This window comes from Globicephala melas, chromosome 21 (genome assembly GCF_963455315.2).
Source record: "Globicephala melas chromosome 21, mGloMel1.2, whole genome shotgun sequence".
NCBI classification, from domain to species: Eukaryota; Metazoa; Chordata; class Mammalia; order Artiodactyla; family Delphinidae; genus Globicephala; species Globicephala melas.
The window spans coordinates 8397063-8418310 of NC_083334.1; the positions used below are offsets into that span (position 1 = coordinate 8397063).

Consider the following 21248-nt stretch of genomic DNA (forward strand, 5'->3'; position numbering starts at 1 on the left):
GCTTTGAATAGGATGCTAGGATTGTTTTCAACAGTGGCAACCATGTTTCTGACTTGCACTCTAGGAAGAAGTAGGTCAAATGTGCGTATGTTGTAGGTGATATTGGGTTTGATAGAAATGGGGAGGGGAAAGCAGAGTTAATTTTCTTTCTTTCTTGTTTTCATTGACTTGCCACTGTGTGAATACCATGAGGAGTTATATCTAAAGTGGCTTACAGAGATCTAAAGATACATGGATGGCAGCAAGATAAAATTCTGAAGGAATGCAAATTACAGAATCTGCAACGCGGCTACTATAAAAATTCACACGTTGCTTAGGGAGGGCCAGAAATTCGGTTCAAAATTTTCTTTTAGTCAACACTAAGCAACTTGAACAGCTCCATGATTTACTAGGTGTTAAAAATAAACTGGTTGCCCCTAAGAACATATGTTTCCTGAAGGAAGATAGCATTGAAATTTATCCCCAGGGTCCTCATGCAGAGGATACAAATGATGTACTATAGAGATTATCAGCAGATACATCCTCACCAGGTTATTTGTAGAGAGACTGAAGAGTGAGTTCCTCACTGGTCATTGTTAGATTCCTCACTCTCAGCTGGTGTGATGGGTAATGGCTATAAACATTGGAACCACAAATTTAGCTCTTGACGGTCTCAATGATTAACTGAATCAACTCTCCTACCCACCTCAGCCAACACTGGACTTCATTCTTTCGTGCTAAAATATGAATGAGTGCATTCTATTTCAGCGAGTTAAAGCAGATCACGTGTGTGTGTGTGTGTGTGTGTGTGTGTGTGTGTGTGTGTGTATATATATATATATAATTTTTTTTTTTTTTATGCCGTACATGGGCCTCTCACCGCTGCAGCCTCTCCCGCCACGGAGCACAGGCTCCGGACGCGCAGGCCCAGCGGCCATGGCTCACAGGCCCAGCCACTCCGCGGCATGTGGGATCTTCCCGGACCGGGGCACCAACCCGCGTCCCCCGCATTGGCAGGCGTACTCTCAACCACTGCGCCACCAGGGAAGCCCCCGCTTGTATATATTTTATCTACCATTGTGTATGTTGAACTTCCTCAAACTTCCAAACAGTAGTCATATAACATTGTTTTTACAACTCTTAGTATCTTGTTACTTTTTTTCTGAGATAATAGTTTGACTTTTCCCTTCCTATTCATGATTCTTTTAAAAGTTCATTAAAGAAAACATGTATGTGTGTTTATTTTAAAGTGCTACCACATTATTTGATATCTAAACTTACTGTAATAAATATTAAAACTTCAAAACGGACTATACTAAATAATCGTTTTTTGTTCAGTTAAGTTTTGAATCTAATGAGAGAATGTTTTATTATTAAATACTGTATTTTTGTACTAATTGGATGATTTTAATCTGTATATATTTTCTAGAGTACCTCCGTCCCAAGCCCTCCAATCTATTGTTTTATTAAACTTTCAAATTTGAGAAAATCATAGATTTACATGCAGCTGTAAGGAATAACACAGATTTTGAGTATTCTTTACCCAGTTTCTCGAAAGGTAACATCTTACAAAACGGTAGTAGAGGGACACTGCCAGGAAAGGGACACTGAAACTGTCGAGACACGAAACGTAAGATTCCCTCATGTGATCCTTTTATGGCCACGCCCACCTCCCTCCTGTCCCAACTCCCTGCTTAGCTATTGGCAACAAATAACCTGTTCTCCTTTTCAAAAAGTTTGTCATTTCAAGAATGTTAAAGTCATACAGTATGTAATCTATTTCGGATTGCCTTTTTGCCACTCTGCATAATTCTCTGGAGAGTCATCCAGGTGTTATAAATCAATAGTTTATTTCTCTTTATTTTTGAGTAATAGTACATGGTGTAGATATTCCACAGTTTGTATATCATTCACCTCTTGAGGGATATATGAGTTATTTCCAGGTTTTGATTATTAAGTGTATGTTTATGTGTATATATATGTATACGTATATATATTCATATATATTCTTGTACAGGTTTTGTGTGAGCATAAATTTTCATTTCTCTGGGGTAAATACTGCCCAGGAGAATAATTGCTTGGTCATCTGATAATCGCATGTTTAATTTTTTTTTTTTTTACATCTTTATTGGAGTGTAATTGCTTTACAATGGTGTGTTAGTTTCTGTTTTATAGCAAAGTGAATCAGTTATACATATACATATGTTTCCATATCTCTTCCCTCTTGCATCTCCTTCCCTCCCACCCTCCCTATCCCACCCCTCCAGGCGGTCACAAAGCACCCAGCTGATCTCCCTGTGCTGTGCGGCTGCTTCCCACTAGCTATCTATTTTACGTTTGGTAGTGTATATATGTCCATGCCACTCTCTCGCTTTGTCACAGCTTACCCTTCCCCCTCCCCATATCCTCAAGTCCATTCTCTAGTAGGTCTGTGTCTTTATTCCTGTCTTACCCCTGGGTTCTTCATGACATTTTTTTTTTCTTAAATTCCATATATATGTGTTAGCATACAGTATTTGTCTTTCTCTTTCTGACTTACTTCACTCTGTATGACAGACTTTAGGTCCATCCACCTCATTACAAATAGCTCAGTTTCGTTTCTTTTTATGGCTGAGTAATAGTCCATTGTATATATGTACCACATCTTCTTTATCCATTCATCTGATGATGGACACTTAGGTTGTTTCCATCTCCAGGCTATTGTAAGTAGAGCTTCAATGAACATTTTGGTACATGACTCTTTTTGAATTATGGTTTTCTCAGGGTCTATGCCCAGTAGTGGGATTGCTGGATCATATGGTAGTTCTATTTGTAGTTTTTTAAGGAACCTCCATACTGTTCGCATGTTTAATTTTTTAAGAAACTGTCAAACTGTTTTCCAAAGTGGTTCTGCCCACTAGCGATATATGAGCAATCCATTTTCTCCACATTCCAGCCAGTATTTGGCATTGTCACTGTTTTGCATTTTAGCCATTCTGAATAGGTGTGTAGTGATATTTCTTTGCGGTTTTAATTTGCATTTCCCAAATGAATGATGGTGTTGAACATCTTTTCATGTGCTTATTTGCCATCTGTATATCCTTTTAGATGAAACGACACTTTGGTTTTTGCCTGTTTTCTAATTACATTATTTGTTCTTTTGCTGTTGAATCTTTAAAGTTTTTTTTTTATATATTCTAAACACATGTCCTTGTCAGATACATGGTTTGCAGATATTTTTTAGCAGTCTGTAGCGTGTCTTCTCATTTCTTAACTGGGTATTTCACAGAGCGAATGGTTTTAATGTTTATCACTTTTTTCTTTTATGGATTGTGCTTTTGGTGTCCTAGGAACTCTTTGGCTAGTCCAAGATCCTAAAGATTTTCCCCTATGATTTCTCCTAAAAGTTGTATATTTTTACATTTTACATTTATGTCTGTGATCCCATATTGAGTTAACTATTCTGTAGGGTGTTAGACTTTGGTCTAGGCTCTTTCTTGGTTGTTTTTGCCTGTGGACTTCCAGTTGTTTAAGCGCCATTTGTTGAAAGGCTTTCTTTGCTCCACTGAGTTGCCTTTGCACCTTTTCAAAAATTATTTGGGCATATTCATATGAGTCTGTTTCTGACTTCTCTGTTTTGATACACTGATGGATTGGTCTGTCCCTCTGCCAGTACCACATGGATTTGGTTACCGTAGCTACAAAATAGGTCTTGAAAACAGGTGTACTGATTCCTCCTATTTTATCCTTTTTCAAAATTATTTAAGCCATTCTATTTTTTTTTTTTTTTTGGCTTTCCATTTAAATTTTACAAGAATCTTGTCTGTGTCTAAAAAAAATCTTGCTGGGATTTTGATAGAAATTGTCTTAAACCTACATATAAGTCTGAGGAGAATTGACATCTTTACAGTGTTCAGTCTTCCAGTCTATTAACATGGTATATTGCTCTATTTAATTTTTTATTCATTTCTTTCTTCAGCATTATACAGTTTTCAGGACACAGTTTTGTACCTGTTATATATAAGTGTTCTTTTGGCGATTGTAAATGGCATTGTATCTTTAATTTTGGTGTCCACATGTTCAGTGCTAGCATGTATAAATAAAATTGAATTTTGTATGTTCATTATACATCCTGGGCAGTTGCTAATTTCAAGTATTAACTCTAGGAGTTTTCTTATAGATTCCTTGGCATAATCTATGTAGCTAATGGTGCAAATACAGTCGATTTTATTTCTTCCTTTCTGATCTGTACGCATTTATTTCTTTTACTTGGCTTATTGCACTGGCTAGATCCTCTGGCATATTGTTGAATGAAAGTGGTGAAACCATACCTTTTTGCCTGTTCTCAGTCTTAGGGGGAAGCATTCAGTCTTCCCCCAATAAGTATAATGTTAGATGTAGGTTTTTTTTTTTTTTTTTTTTTTTTTTTTTTACAGGTACTCATTGTGAAGTTGGGGAAGTTTTCCTCCATTCATATATATATTTTTTCTTTTGCGGTATGCGGGCCTCTCACTGTTGTGGCCTCTCCCGTTGCAGAGAACAGGCTCCGGACGCGCAGGCTCAGCGGCCATGGCTCATGGGCCCAGCCGCTCCGCGGCACGTGGGATCTTCCCGGACCGGGGCACGAACCCGTGCCCCCTGCATCGGCAGGCGGACTCTCAACCGCTGCGCCACCAGGGAAGCCCACTCCATTCATATTTTATTGAAAGTTTTTCTCATGATTGGATGCTTAAATTAGTCAAATGCTTTTTCCTACATAGAATATTACAATCCTGTGATTTTATTCTATAGCTAGTTATTATGGCAGATTACGTTGATTGATTTTTAAATACTGAACTGTATTTACATTCCTGGAATAAACACCCCTTGGCCTTATTGAATAACTGTTATCTATTGCTTACTTCTGTTTTCTCTTATTTTGTTAAGGCTTCCTATATCTGTATTTATGAGGGATATTGGTCTGTTTCTTTCTCTTTTTTTTTGGTGCTGCCTTTGTCTGTCTTTGGTAACAAGGTGTGTTAGCTTGGTCTGCACAACAAAATACCATAGATTGGGTGGCTTAAACAACAGAAATGTATTTTCTCACATTTCTGGAGGCTAAAAATCTGATATTAGTTTGTAGTACGGTCAAGTTCTCATGAAGACTCTCCTCCTGGTTCGTAGACCTCTGTCTTCTGGGTGTGCGAGCACATGGCCTTTTCTTAGTGCAGGCATATGGCAGCGTCAGAGGAAAGGGAAGAGAGAGTTCTTCTTTGTCCTCTTCTTATAAGGCCACCAGTCCTGTTGGATTAGCATCCCATCCTTATGAACTTGGTTCATCTTAATTACCTCCTAAAAGCCTTATTTATGGTTACTAAAGGGGAAACGTGGGGGAAAGTGATAAATTAGGAGATTGAGATGAACATACATACACTACTATACATAAAACGGATAACTAGTACCTACTGTACAGCACAGGGAACTCTACTCAATATTCTGTAATAACCTGTATGGGAAAATAATCTGAAAAAGAATGGATCCATATCTACAAATAAACTGATTCACTTTAACACAACACTGTAAATCAACTATACGCCAATGAAAATTGAAAAAATAAAGAAATGACAAGTACAGTTACATTGGGAGTTAGGGCTTCACCATGCAAATTTTGGAAGCAACAATTCAGTCCGTAGCACAGAGTAATAATGGCGCCATGAAATGCGTAAGGAAGTGTTTTATCCGCTTCTGTTTTCTGGGACAGAGTGCGTAAAATTGTTAATTCTTTACATGTTTGGTAGATGTCTCGGTGCATTTAGGTAAATGCCTTAGTACGTATAACAGATACCATAGACTGGGTGGCTTATAAAAAAACAAAAATTTCTCACGTGTGGTTCTTGAGACTGGGAAGTCCAAGGTCAAGGTGCCCGCTGTTTCAGTGTCTGCTGAAGGCCTGCTTCCTGTTCAGAGACAGCGTCTTCTTGCTGTGTCCTCACATGGCAGAAGGGGCAAGAGAGCTCTCTGGAGTCGCTTTTATAAGGATACTTTGCCCTCATGATCTAATCACCACCCAAAGGCGCCACCTCCAAATACCATCACGGTGGGGATAAGGTTTCAACATATGACTTTGGGGTGACACAAACATTCAGTCTATGGCAGAAGAATTCTTCTGTAAAACCACCTGGGCCTGGACTTTTCTTTCAGGGGAGTTTTAATAGTTATAGTGTAACTATTAAATGTTACATTACATTAACATTTACATTACAGTAAATGTAATGTAAATGTTATTCACATTTTCTGTTTCATCGAGTAAGTTGTGGTCATTCGTTGTGTGTGTGTGTGTTTTAAGGAAGTAAGCAGTTTCACTTTTGTCAAATTTATGGGTGTAGTTTTTAGAGCATTTTTTTCATATCTGTGGGGTCTCTAGTAATATTTGCTATTTTATTCCTGTTATTAGATATTTATCTAATCCCCCTCTTTATTCTTATCCCTATTCTTATCTCTATTTATTCTTATCCCCCTCTTTTTTTTTTTTGGTCATTTCTGCTACATGTGTTAACTTTGTTGATCTTTTCCAAGAATTAGGCTTTGTTTCATTGCTTTTCTGTTTTCATTTCCAGTGATTTTGGCATTTATCTGTAATTTCTTGCCTTCTTGCTTTAGGTTTATTTTACTCTCCCTTTTCTAAGCTCTTGAGATGGGAGCTTGGATTACACATATAAGAATTTTCCTCTTTTCTAATGTATGTTTTCAGTGTTGTTAACTTCCCCCTCAGCCCTGCTTAGCTGAGTCCTACAGATATTGATATCTTGTGTTTATGTTTCATTCAGTTTAATGTACTTTTAAAAACTTCCCTTGAGACTTCTTTGATCCATGGATTATTTAGAAGTGTTTGCTGGTTGACAATTGTCCTGTCATTTTTCTCTTATTAGTTTCTGGTTTGATCCTGCAACTACAGTGGTTGTAATTAGGCCTTTAATACCATAGACTTACTGGCAAGACAGAGTTTCTCCCCCTGGAAATGAATGTTCAGGTTGATTTTTTTTATTTTTATTTGAGTCAGAAGTTTGTGTTCAGACTACACTAAACCATGCAACTGTAGACAAACTAATTAGTAAACTTTAGTTAAGATATAAATTGAAGCATCTCTTTAACCTTTAGAAAAGCTATTTGTTTGTAAAGCATTATATTTTACATTATATTATTATTATATTATATATAATATATATTATATAATATATAATATATATATTATTATATATTATTATTATATTATTATAGTAGTTCACTCCTTCAGAGTTCTTTCTCATCATTAAGATTTCTTAATATATCCCAACCTAGTTATAATTGAAACACATATCTTAAAATCCAAAAGATTTGTCTTGAAAACCAAATATCAAAGTCAGTTCATTTGACCTGAGCTCAAGGTAGTCATTGATTTTTATTTCTGACGTTGTGACTAGGATTTGTTTTCTTTTCAAGAGAAACCGATTTATTGGGGGGTGGGAAGATAGTAAGAATAAGCACATTAATGATGAACTGGGACAGCACACTATCTAATAAGTTAAGAGAAAAATAAACTCAAAAGCACATGCAGTGTTACATTGTTTCGCATAGCAGGTGTAAGGATGACTGCACTGTTGTAAGTTCTGTGCGCTCTCTTTAGACAATGGTGTATTGTACATGTCCTTCAAGAAAAAAAACCTTTTCAAAAAGTGTTTAGATAAGCAAACTCTAGTCCTTGAACATGCTTCATTTCAGTTGCCTGGCAACACCTGGTATATGGTTCATGCAACTGTGCAGTGACTTATGTCAAATCAACAGGCCACAGTGGACAGAGGAATTGAATGAGTTCATCAAATAAGCTTCAATAACAAGTTCATGCTTTTTGACTGTGTTCATCTCTTTTTGAAATTTAGGTTGTCGGGATTTCAGCTTCCTTCCTGCATCGTCAGCACCGGCTCCATCCTTACCCTGTGGTTCACGACAGACTTCGCCGTGAGTGCCCAGGGCTTCAAAGCTCTGTATGAAGGTAGGACGCGCCTTGTGCACTGCACACACCCACCGTCCAGATGACCTCACACTGAACATTGTCATGCAGACGGAAGCTGCTATTTCAGAGGTGGTTTAATGGTGCAAACATTTGACTTCTGTGCTTTGTTGATGGGAGAACACTATTTACTACAATGGCCCAACATCCTATAGTACAAAACGTGTGTTGACAGTTTTCCTTTACTGGTATAAATTTTGATTGGAAGAGTGGTTTTTCTTTTGACATGTGGTGGAGACGTTTTGAGAATTTAGAATACTAATTGATGGAGCTCCTTTTCTGTGAGGAATTAATTCTTAAGGCAGACATGTTTTCTTAAAATTATTGTTGGACAGTAATACTCAGAGTTGGTGCTTAGGTAAAGGGAATTCCATTGCATGAGTTTGGGTTGACAGAGTGGAAACTTTTCATGGAGAAAATGATTTCAGTTTGACTGTTTGGTGCTTGCAAGGCATCAGGAGTGAGTTTTGTTTTGTTTCAGTTTTTTGGTGTTTTCGGATTTTGTGCCAACGTGCCCTTAGGGTCTTGCTGTCATGGGTGACTGTTTGGGGCAGAAATTTTAAAAAGATAGAAGAGAGTTCAACCTTTGGTAGAGGGAATAATACAGATGATCACTTTAAGTATTCAGTTTTAAGAAATTGCACTACTAATATGGTAAGTGTAAATGCTGAGATCTCTTTAGTCTTGTTTCACATAGACACTTGAAATTTTCTTTCATGTGTAATACAAAATCTTTTATTTTTAACGTGAACTCTGAAGCCCATGAATTGAAAAGGACTGTGGGTAAGGGATAGTCCAATTCCTATTTACAACACACACTGTTCACTTAACGAGCCTTTCTGGGTTCAGTCACATCTGTGTGTGTTCTTCTTTGGAGTGTTCCCTATACTTGGGCAAAAATCATTCTTCGTGGAAAGATAAAATCTACATGTGCTTTGTGCAACTGAACTTAGCTACTATGCAATTATCAGAAAATACAAGGGTAGAATGTCCTCTTTGCACAGTAAAATAAACAGAGCCATTTATCCTTTCATTTAAAGGCTTATGTGGAATGATGCTTAGTATTGTATACTATTCTGACTCCAGTTCATCCAGGCCACTGCATTTATATATAAACCTGCATCAGTGGCCTGAAAGGGTAACTCAACTTGAAGTATATTACTGATTACCAGGAGATAATTTAATCTTTGGAAGAGTAACAGGCTAGTTTAAGATTAATAGGTGCTGTTAGCTTTCTAATTTGCTTGTATCTACCACTTCCTGTATACCCTAACTTCACAAAATTTCTTTTTCGCTTAACATTACAAAAGTGTTTCTAAAGCGATCTGTACTAGGTACTGTGAAACAGAACTTGTCCAGTCAGCATATATGATATTTGCTCAGAAGGTAGATATGGCTTCAACATTTGAGAAACCTTGGCAATTTTCCTCCCCTTTCTAAGTTGATCTTTGAACATCATGTTTTATTAAATTTCGTAAGATAAATGTTGCAGAAACTACCGATGCTGGGAGATTGCCAAATGAATAATTCTACTGAATCTTTCCCGGCTATTGTTGGTGTTAGTGGTTGTCATCATGGTATAATAAAAAAATGACTGAGATTTTCTCTGTTGGGAAAGTGTTAATGAGTTATTAACAAAATTGGGAAAATGACGAGAAAAGTAAGCAAGGTCATGAGTTCAATGTATTTTTTCAATTGTTGATGTGGGAAGATGCAGTTTTTTGAAATTTGTGTTTTAAATAGTGACATTACAATATAGTCTGATATTTACAAGTAAATACAGGTCATTATTTTGAAAGAAAAAAACTATTAAAATAAAAAGTACTTTGTCAGCAAAACAGAAATTGTATAAAATATTCAATATCTTTATTTGTAAAATAGTTCTCAATTAGCTTAAAGGTCTACTGAGAAAATAAATTTGTACTATCTGGAGAAATAAAGTTAGTCTAAACAGAAGATTAAAGACTAGACAATTTATCTAGAAGAGACTAAAGCTTTCACTGTAGATATCAGCTGACTTATCAATAGTATCAGTTCCCACAGGGAATTTAGACATAATTGTAACTTACCCATGTAATGGTCATGAGGAAAAGTGAGATTTTTATTGAGCAGTGTATAAAATATGTAAATACACTTATTCGGATATAATATTAAGCGGAAGCAATGATAATAGAAAAAATTTTTTTCTCTAGTTCTTAAACCATTACTAATTTATCTAATTAAAATTAGTAATTATTTAGTATTACCATATTGATGTTTAAATTTCTAATTTTCATTTATTTGCTTGAATTGGAGAAAGTCTTCCAAATTTAAAAAATCTGTCTATACGAGATAACCTTTATAATAAACTTAATCAGGGAACTGAACTTTATAGTTTGCTGATGGTACTTTGGACTGGTACATTGCATAAATTATTATTCATACATGGAGATATTAAGCTACCTAAGGAGTATGGAAACAATAAATTAAAATATTCTAATTGATGCATTTGGTTGTTGAATTTAACGCTGGATATTAAATGGAAATATTTAGAAATTTCACACTAACATTATTCACGTACAGTAATTAGCTCTCTAAATAGTAATTTTATAGATTGTTGATGAAATCAACATATTTAACCCATAAATACAGACTAATAAAATTGAAATTACTAATTTAGTAGGGTGTTTTATAATGTTATATTTCCTAGTTCCGTCACTGAACATTATTCTTCGTGATCAACCAAAGAATTTGCATCATTTTCTTTGGTAAATTTATAACAAAAAATATTAGGATTACACATAATTTACAATGAGATGGGTTACTATCAAAATTCCTACATTTGTCCAGTATTGAAGTCCTATGTGTATAAATAGTATTCATTCATGTATTTCTATTTGCCAACTTTCTTTCATCAAGATCTCAGTTACTAAAATAAAATTATTTTTGTCATCAAGTTTATTTATGATTTAAGAAAAAAAATCATATAGGAGGTCAGAAAATTGACGTGACATGTCAGGACGTGACATATTATGTCATGACAAACGTGTGACAAGGCAGTCATTAGACTTAAGGACAAAGAGAACAAATCCATTTGGTGACATGGGACAGTCTCGAGATTATGCCCCAAAGAACTTGTCACTCTGATGCTCTTTTTATTTTTTCATTTTTTAAGAGGGAAGCCTTCCTCTGTTTTACTGCTTTTTCTTACTGGTGACAAAGTAAACTAAGCATTAGAAACACTAGTGAATATATGATGAAAACCCTTCAACTCCCAATTTTTGGTTCTGAAGTCTGATTTATTTTTAAGTGACATTTCTCTTGTTAATGTGCATCTTTCTTTTTATCCTGAATATCATTTCAAATGTTTCATGAATTACTTGGTAATTTTTCATACATTGACTTTTCATAATTTTAGGATTGGTTATATTTTTTAAATTTAGTTTTTTACCAATTATTTACTGTAATTTAGATGGACTTTTTAGATATTTTTGCAAGTGAAATAAGCTTCTTTGACATTGATTGTATTTTGATAATCCAGTACTTTGTGTGAAATAGAACTTTTGTATATTATAGTACTTGTACTTGAATAGAAAGCCCCAACTCTGTGATTCAAATGAATGAGTCCGAAGTGTATTCACTAGAATAAATACTTTCCTTCTATAGAACATTTCTCGATAGTGTAGGGCAATTCCATTGATTGGGAATTAAATTGGCCAAGGCTTTATCCATGAGATGACAGTTTTTGTAAAGAAATTGAAGATTTAATGCCTATTTTGCCACAGATATTTACATTTGCAATAGTTGTTTGGGTAGGCAAAGGAAGGTTAAACCGGTTGCTTGTCTAAGGCAAAGCTGATAGAAATGGTAGGAATCTATTCTCTTTAAGATTTCTTTAAAAATGCTGGCTGATGTGGTAGTTGAAAAGGGAAAAATTTTAGCCACGAATGTAGACAGTCAAATACTTTGTTCATAAAATACTAATTTTACAATTCAACATTTATCTCACCTTCCCATGGTGCTGTATTTGAATATATTGGCCTTAAATATTATGCATGAAATCTATAAGAATCTGACAGTTTAAAAAATCTGTTTTAAAAGAAATACCGCCAGTGTAGCGAGGAGGAATTTGACATTACTAAATAGGAAAAATTTGCTTGTGACAGGAAATTGTTTTTGCATACCAAATAGCTCATTAGTTGGAGTGAGAAAAATGGTTGCCCACGAAGATGCTTTAAGAGACCCCCTTGGGTTATAAAATGCTATTCTAAAGGAATTCTTCTCTTTCAGTTTTTTTTGTCTTAAAATTATTCATTTTATCAACTATAGCATTGTCCTGCTTACTAAGGTATATGTATCTGTATGGATGAATACATAAATAGTAAATAAGTGGATGATAGGTAGGTAGGTACATAGATGAAAGAGATAGATGAATAGATAATCAGTAGATAAAATAGTTAATAGATTGGTAGGTAGATAGACACTTGATAAATAGGTAGACAGGTAGATAGATGGGTGCATGTGCCCAGTATGGTATAAAGTCTTATGTACATTTTCTTATTAAATCTTCAAGATTCCTATAAGCAATGTAAAATTACCTAATATTATGGGATAGAGAAAATTATGTAGTGACCTGTAGTTATTTAGTTTGCCAAGACCTTATAACTACTAAATGTGAAAGGGGAAATTCAACAAGTCTATTTCCAGAAATTGTAATTCTTAACCACTTACTATATGTCCTCTCATATAGTTTATTTGTTTCCATGTATGAAAATACATACATATGAATACATGCATATTATCACGTGTGTATACACAATTACATATATACACACATACACAAGTGTATATATGATATACACATGGAGAATATATGTAAGTGCTTATGCACACACAGATTTACTCATTCATTCTTTCGTTTATTTACTAAGCTTTTATTGATTAATAATGAGTAATAATCTGAGTAATAATGAGTAATAATTGAGTAATAATCTGCTAGCATCTAGCAGATGCTAGAGACCCAATACTGAGCTAAATGATAGGAATACAAAGATGGTGACAAGAATGGTGTCTGTCCTGAAGGACTAGTAGGGGAACACGACAAAATTGAGTAGAACAGAGCGTGTAATAAGTAGACACGGTGTTTGACACGATTGGGCGGAAGAGGGAAGGTCAGGTGTACTTGGGGACAGGTAGAGTCCTGACAGAGTTAATGCTTGGGCTGTACCTCAAATACAGTGTTTACCGTGTCGACTTTGTATCAGTCATTGGATAGAAGTTCTGCAGGAAGATGGGTCATCAGGGGATCTTTCTGAGTGAGGAAGAATCACAGGCAAGACAATGGAGAAAAGCATTTACCATCTTTCAGAACCGTAGGAAGTTTCCTGGGTCCTGCTTAGAGTTCACGGTGGGCCTGGAGCATGGCCCCTCTGGCTGGCCTCGCAGTGAGGGGGCTGGGTTGATAGTGTTTCTCACAGGGAACACTTCCTCTGTGAGATCCTCAGGGAGAAGGCTGAATTCATCTCACTGGACTGTTACATAAATGGAAGCGTTTTTGTTTGCATGGGCTTCCATTTTACGAGTTTGTCACATTTTGGCTTTTAAATCATGATTGTGATGCCCAAAACGTTTGCAGAGAGAAGAGGAATAAGGTGGATTAAGTGGTTTGTGAACTCTTGAAGCACTTTTAACTTGAGCAATTAGATGGCACGTATCATGCCTTCTCTTGTGGTCATTTTTGTTTGCATCCTTGAGGGCAGTGAGGGGCTCCAAGGAAAAATTTGAATCCTTGACATCTGGCACAAAGTAAATATTCAGAAACATTGTTTGATAAAAATTCTGTACTCAATCCTAGCTTAATTTCAGCCGGTAGTTCATATGTCTTTCCCTCAAAACCTAAAAGATGAATTGCTAATAAGTGTCACAGTTAACGGATTTGAATTTGATTTTCTCTTTGGTTAACACATCTTCTCATCTAGAAGTTCCTAAACACACACACACACACACACACACACAACACTGAAATGGTTTAACGATAAAGAGTTTAGGTGACCCACAACATATACAAGCATTCCTTCAATAATGGACTCAATACAGACCCTTAAATGAAACCTGTAAAAACTTAAAGTGGATTAATTTCATTTATTATATATTTATTTTGGGGAAGCAAATGGGCTTCATTTTCATAAACTACTTAGAATTTCACCAGAGAAACATGAATCTTGGCTACAGTTCTCACCTTTCATCCTAGTTTCACTAAGTAATTAACTCCGGAGGTGGGTGGGTCTTCTTACTGAGTGTATGTTTCTTGTTCACTGAATGTATTTGGCATTTCCCTCTGACACATCCCTCCAGCGGAATCTTCTTTCCTTTAACATCCATGGATCTGGATTTAGAAAGAGCAGCTAGATTATTACCCTTCAAGCTCAAAGCTTTATTTAGGATGTCAGGGCTGATTTAGTTCTCCCTTGAAGTGCTTATCCAAACTCAACCTGAATTAAAGTGTGGAATGTGAGTGACCCACCTGGCAGGAGAGAAACATTCCTGATTGGAGAAAGTGGTGGCAGAGCAACAACTGCTAGCTATCCATCAGCCAACACTGTAACATTATTTTGGATTTATAACAATTACGGAGGCTGAAACAAATGGGAAACTTCTCGAATCACTTTCCTCTTGACTATTAGATACTCTGTGTTAGTAAACCCAGGTGAGGACACACCTTCCTGAGGACACATTTCACCTGGCTGTAGAGAGCAGAGCAGTTGGTCCTCATATCTGTCCTTCCCTAGGCTTAGTTGCCAGAGCCTGGGTACCCATTTTTTGTCTTGATTTGCAGGGGTGTTCAACAGTAGGTCCCCTAGGACCATTAATCAAAGATTTTGGAATGGCACTCGAAATTAATTACTGCTGTTAGTAACATGAATACTGACACCTCCAAAACGTGCAGAGGTAGGAGAGATGTAGTGACTTTCTGAAAGTTCAACTTTAAGTCAATCAAATGATGGGTCAGAGCAGACAGACGGAGAGCCGCCACCAGGAAGTGAGTGTAGGTAATGTAGAAAGGCTGGTGTATAACCGATGGCTATTGACATGTCTGATGAAAGAATAAAGATGGAACAAGTGCCAGAGGCAAAGCCACGTCCAGTGAAGCTCGGCCAGGAGGAGAGGGGTGCTCAGACCTCTGAGCCCTTCCGTCCACCGAGCACCATGCCTGATGTGGGTGTGGCCAGGAGTTGAGGTGGGCCATTCGCCAGTGCAAGGCGCTCCCTGCTCTGGGTCCCATGCTGTATATGACTTTCTCCATTTGAGAGTCATGGATAGCTCACTGTCTGTGAGGTTGAGGTTGTGAGATTACATGCATAATTTGGTACGTAGACTTCATAGACTTCCTCCAGACCCAGTTGTCAATCGTTCCGTAACTACCGTAAAGGTCAAAATGACTTCTGTTAGTTGATGGTATCATCTCTGCTCCCTTGAGGCATCAGAGGGTCTTCAGTCTGGTTGCTGTTGCTTATCTTATTTCTTGTTTCTCTTGTTTTGATTCTGCTCCTGTAAGCAAAGCTGGGGTTACAATTTGGCTTCGTATATGGGCCCGGAGTGCCGTGGTATGGGATTAGGGCCGGCCTGTCAGTGCAAATCGTCTGGTTCCTGTGGATTGTAATTTATTAATTTGGCATTTTGATATGTTTTGTGAACTTAATTAACGTGCATTTACCCTGGAGACAACGAATCTGCTTTCTGTGCACTGCAGAATCCAGTTTCTGATTCAGTAGGAGTGGATCATGGCGAATCCGTCAGATCATAAAATCCACAGTGAGATCTACTGAGTGATATTAAGTCAGTTCTTTTACCCTGGCGAGACACTAACACATACACACTCTCTCGCAGACTCCCCCTCACACTGTTTATATTGTCAGGTACAATTTCCCTTCAAACATCATCCTAAGAAAACATCTTCTTCAAAGTACTCAACACCGTTAAAAAGACTTAGTTTTAGTCTTACATATATTGACCTAAGAGAACATCCATCATACAAGGAAGTGAAAAAAATGCAGTATAGAGACTTCCCTGGTGGCACAGTGGTTAAGAATCTGCCTGCCGATGCAGGGGACACGGGTTCGAGCCCTGGTCCGGGAAGATCCCATGTGCCACAGAGCAACTAAGCCCGTGCGCCGCAACTACTGAGCCTGCGCTCTAGAGCCCGCGAGCCACAACTACTGAGCCCTCGTGCCACAAGTACTGAAGCCTGTGTGCCTAGAGCCTGTGCTTTGCAACAAGAAAAGCCACCACAGTGAGAAGCCCGCACACCGCAACTAAGAGGAGCAACCGCTCGCCGCAACTAGAGAAAACCCGTGCGTAGCAATGAAGACCCAACGCAGCCAAAAAAAAAAAAAAAAGAGCAGTATAATCCCATTTCAGTCAAAAAAAATAGTTTTAAAAGTACCTGTGTAACTATGTGTGCACACATACGTGTGTACGTGTGTGTGTATCCATCATCCTTATATATGTATAGCATACACGATACGAGTATTCAGAAAAGTATAAGAGGATACCTGAATTTTAATAAACGTTACTTTGGGAGTCATTGGAATGCTTAAGAAGAAGTATTGCTTGATTTTTCTCTCTATTATTGAGTTATTTAGCTTGTTGCAATGAATATTTAAAAAATTAAGTAATGAACATCATAAAGGAGAAAATCTGTAGATGATGTTAGAAATTAATATTCTTAAATGGATCTATGGCTCTCACCTGGAAATAGAATACAAAGTGGGACCAGGTAATTAAAAGGCCTTCAATATTGTTTTCAAATGGCTGAGTTCATAGGTTCTAAGGTCAGCACTGTAGCTGAATTTTTTCTTTTAAAAATAAGGGAAAACAATGCGTACTTACTAGAAAACTACACACAGAAATAGTAGTCTGTCTAAAAGGGACTTAATAAAAGACAAATTAATTCCATAGAAAAGGCATCTTTAACAAAATAAGGATTGGTTAATACCTGACCTCCCAAAATGTAATGCTACTGGCATGTCTTAATATATTTCCTCATGATCATAATTTAAGTTTTATCCTTTGTACCCACTCATCTCCCAAGATTTTTCTCTTACTTTTTTGTTGATTTTTCCCAATAATATCTTGTGTCATAGACAAATTTCCAAGCTAATATGTGTGTGTATTTGGTAATAAGTAATCTCAGGTAATGTGTGCAAAAAATGAGCATTATTTAAAATGAAGTTTATAAGCAAAAATAATGTTAGATGATTTTCCTCTTAACAGTCTCTCTTTTTTGGCTATCATGGGTCTTTAATGAGCCACTCAGTACACTAGAAATTAGACAACCTCTCTATTTAAACACCCTCAGGCCTTGGCTATCTACTATTCGGGTACTAGAAATGGGAAATGTTGGCAGAATTAATTACTCAGATGTTTACATGTGGATGGTGCGTAGATTCTGAGGTCTGGGTTTAACCCAGCTTCCCAATCGCTATGAGTGTGACCATTGGATAAGTTACTTAAGCACTTATTGTATCAGATTCCTCACTTGCAAAATAAAAAATGAAAAGTACCAACCTCACAGAGTTGTTACGAAACGTACAGAAGATAAGCTCTTTAAACCATGTGGCTCTGTCCCTGGTATATAACACTTTTAATTTATTCTTCCAGCTCTGCAGTATTGGCATAGAAGCTGACCTCAAAAAGTGTAATGTATGGTTATTTCTTCTAAATTAGGAATTATATAAGCTTCCTTAATGCTTCTATCCTTCCCGCTTTGTGCTGATTTCCCGTTTGCCATCTTATTCTTGGGACACTTCTGTCCACCTCTGTCCCAACTTCTCTATGCTTTGTGTCTCTTCAGTTTTCTTTGGTACACAGTTAAAAAAAAAAAAAAAAAAGGCAAACATGAATGGTTCCATGTTTTTTTAAGTGAGGGTGCAAAACAACAGATGCACCCCTGGTAAATTGTTGAGTGGCTCTTTCTGGTTTTAGGACACGCTGTGTACATTGTAGTGAGTGTAACTTCAAAATTTTTCTCAACTCTCAACTCAAGTAGGTAGGCATTTTTACGCTTCTTTTGTTGTTGATTCGTTTATTCTCTAGTCTACAATGAGAAGAATATAGGATAGAGATCACTGAGGAAAGGTGAAATTACATTTTTAATACTAGCTACTGGTTATAGGAGAAGATGGGAAAGAGTGAGACTGATTTGAATTATAAATAGAAAAGCACACAAGCATCCGTGGACTGAAATCAAAAGTATCCAAGGATGCTGGAAATGAACATGATAAATTAGGACAAAAATAGATTACAATTTGATAAATCAAAATCACTTTCGTTTTGGGGAAGCAGACCTGCCTCCCGTCTGTAGGCCCTGTTGTGAGAGAGATGGGAATTCCATGAAATATAATCAGTCTGTAGCCCTATGTAAAAGTTAAGCTTTAAGCAAATGCTTCGCTCTCTGATATACAGTGAAATTAATGCGAAATGTACATCCAGATGATAAAGATACACATATTTATCTGCAGAGTCCTTAACTCATTCTACGGGAGATTCAGAGTTCATTTCCATTTCTGACTTTGCACTTAAAATGTAAATTTATTGTCATTTCTGATACTCTTGCTAGAGAAAGTTAATGGGTCACTGAATATCAAACGAGCCTCCCTATTGCTAAATCTAAGCGTATTTTTCAAAGGGTGTGTTAATCGAAAAAGTTTCTCATCTTACTAAGCAGTTTCTTCTTTCTGTACTGTGTTCTTTAAATATATCCAGAAAACATCAATCTAAAATGTCTTCTGAATAATATATGTGAGGTTGGCCTCAGTAGTATTCATATCCTGAGATCATCAGTTATGGGTTTATTCTTAACCTCAACATTGATTCTATTGATTAACTTGAAAAAGCGTCATATAAAATTGCACTGTGAGTTTGTGCATTTTCTATAATCAGTCATTTCTTACCATTTTAATTGTTTATTTCACATAGTCCTTTGTGCTAATCAGAGTAATGTAAACCTAATGAGGAAATGCTTTCAGTTATGTCCGAGTGTTGACCAAAAGAATGAGCTACAGAAATGAAGGTAAACTTTCAAATAAAGAAAAGCAATATTTTTTTCTTTTAATTGTATTCCCCCAGTTTTTTCCCCTAAAAACCAATAATCGAGAATCTGGGCTGCAAACATACCCTCCTCATGATAGAGGATGATGTGCCCTTTCTAGTTGACTGCGCTGTTTGTTCTAACTCGTTTCCTTGAAGACATCCTTGACGTTGGTTCTTTGAGAATATAACCTTATATTTCTCTCTTATCTATGGGAGTTAAAAAAAAAAAAAAAACAACGAAAACAAAAACCCAGCATTTAACAAAAGAAGAGTGGCCTGGGGCCTGTCAACTTGCACCATGACTTTGTAGAGCTCCAATTAAGCTGCAGTAGTCATGTTAATCATATGTATCTTCTAAGTGTTAATTTTGTTTTTCCAAGTGTACATACACTTTTCTTAAAATATGCTTTTAAATATTAGAATAATGGAATGGAAAGCCACATTTGGGAAGGAGAGGAGGGTGGGTGAGCGGACAGCTGGTGTGTGGGACATTTCAGTTTTCTCCTTCAGTTCTGCCTGTGTGTAGGAGGGTAACAAATAGGAGATTTTGTGCAAGAATAAGCTGAAATAGAATACATTTCAGCTTCGGTTGTGTTATCCATCTCAACACATGAAAGTGGGATTTTAGCATTCCACATCTTATTTTTTAAGACTTTCATACTTGCTCAAAACTTTCCTATATGCCACATTTCTGATATGTGTATCAAAATTTACGTATTTACTTGACTTTTTTTTTTTGTGGTGGCGGGGAAGGAAAGCTAAGATGTGTGAATCACGGGAACAACCATGGCTTTTGATCTGAGTGTAGTGATAACAAATTATTTTTGTATTATTTAAGTTCACCAAGTCAAAGTAACTAGGTAACATGTGCTTATAATTAATCTTTATACACTTAGTACTGAAGGTCTTAAAAGAATTGAGGTATCATTTCATTTATAAACTAGTGTATAAAATAAACACAAACAATTTGCACTGTGAATTTAAACAATCAAATACAACATTCCAATGAAATACATTACATTACAACATTTATACTATTCTTCAGGTGGCATATTAGCCATATTTAATAAAGGTCTTTCAACAACCACCTCCATGTAAGATGCCATCTAGCCTATTAAACTGTAGTCACATTAACACTCTATAATAAAAAATACTTTATTGTATGTTAATTTTCATTTAGCCCTTAAAACTTCATGCGTAGGTACTTTATTCCTATAGAGATACGGCAGTTGTCCAAGTGTTGACATCCAGTGTTAAAAGAGCTGGAGTTAGGTTTGGTCCCTCTAAAAGGAACTGGCCAGCTTCTTCTGTCAAGGGCCAGATAGTAAATATTTGTTGCTTTGCAGTTTGATCTTTGCCCAACTACTCAGTTCTGCCCGTACAATATGAGGTGTGATAGCCGCCCTAGACAGCTTGAAGGCTTGAGCATGGGTGTCTTCCAATGCAACTTTATTAACAGATAGGCGGCCATTGTGTGCGACCCTGACCCTACAGCCAGAGCACTTTCTCCTTTCCTGGGAAGTCAGGTCTTCTTTCTTCTGTGTCAGTTCTGCTTCTTACATAACCCAGCCTCTTAAGGCCCAGTCAATAAAGTAAGTGGACCCTAAGGAAAGCTGCCAAAGCCGCAGGTCTAATTGTTTTGCTGCAACTGATCAGACAACTTTGTTAGTTACCCGAATCTAACACTCGGTGACTCGGGAGTGTTTGTAGATTTAAGTCACTGTTAAGTTGGCAATCAACACATTCTCTGTTGTTATTTGCAGACAGAGCTTGTTTAAAAGGTTTACCTTTGTATTTTTTGTGTGAGACATGGCAGTAGGTGTCTGTAGTTCCAGTAGTGCTCCAGTCCCAGCTTTCCAAGATTCCTTTTTGTGTGTATTTTCTTCTCAGAAGCTCCTGTATGGACAGGCATCACGCTTTGATTTCAACCCCAAAGGCACTCCTTAAACTTCTTAGTATAAAGCGTAATACCGACTGTTTCAAGTCCCTGCTTCCATCTTATCAATGCCCAGAGAACAGTTAATAGAAAATTTATTAGAAAGAGGTGGCTGCTGATATACAATTTTTATGTTGTTGGGAAAAAAATTTTTTTTTGACTTTCAGAAATAATTTTCGTAGAACATCTATGCGTCACTTATATTTCCTTAAACTTTGTCGTTTTAAATCTGGCCAGTTAACCAGTGGAGGCCCGGTG

General features: G+C 36.7%; 1 protein-coding gene across 2 annotated transcripts in view; it reads left to right on the forward strand.

Annotated features, from left to right (window-relative positions):
• Window positions 1–21248, forward strand: part of CSMD1 (CUB and Sushi multiple domains 1) — a 1753128-nt gene that overhangs the window by 515914 nt on the left and 1215966 nt on the right. For both annotated transcript variants that reach the window (XM_060291350.1, XM_060291351.1), the window contains exon 3: window positions 7854–7966. In XM_060291350.1, the coding sequence (XP_060147333.1) occupies window positions 7854–7966 (113 nt within the window). The remainder of the gene's footprint in view (window positions 1–7853; window positions 7967–21248) is intronic.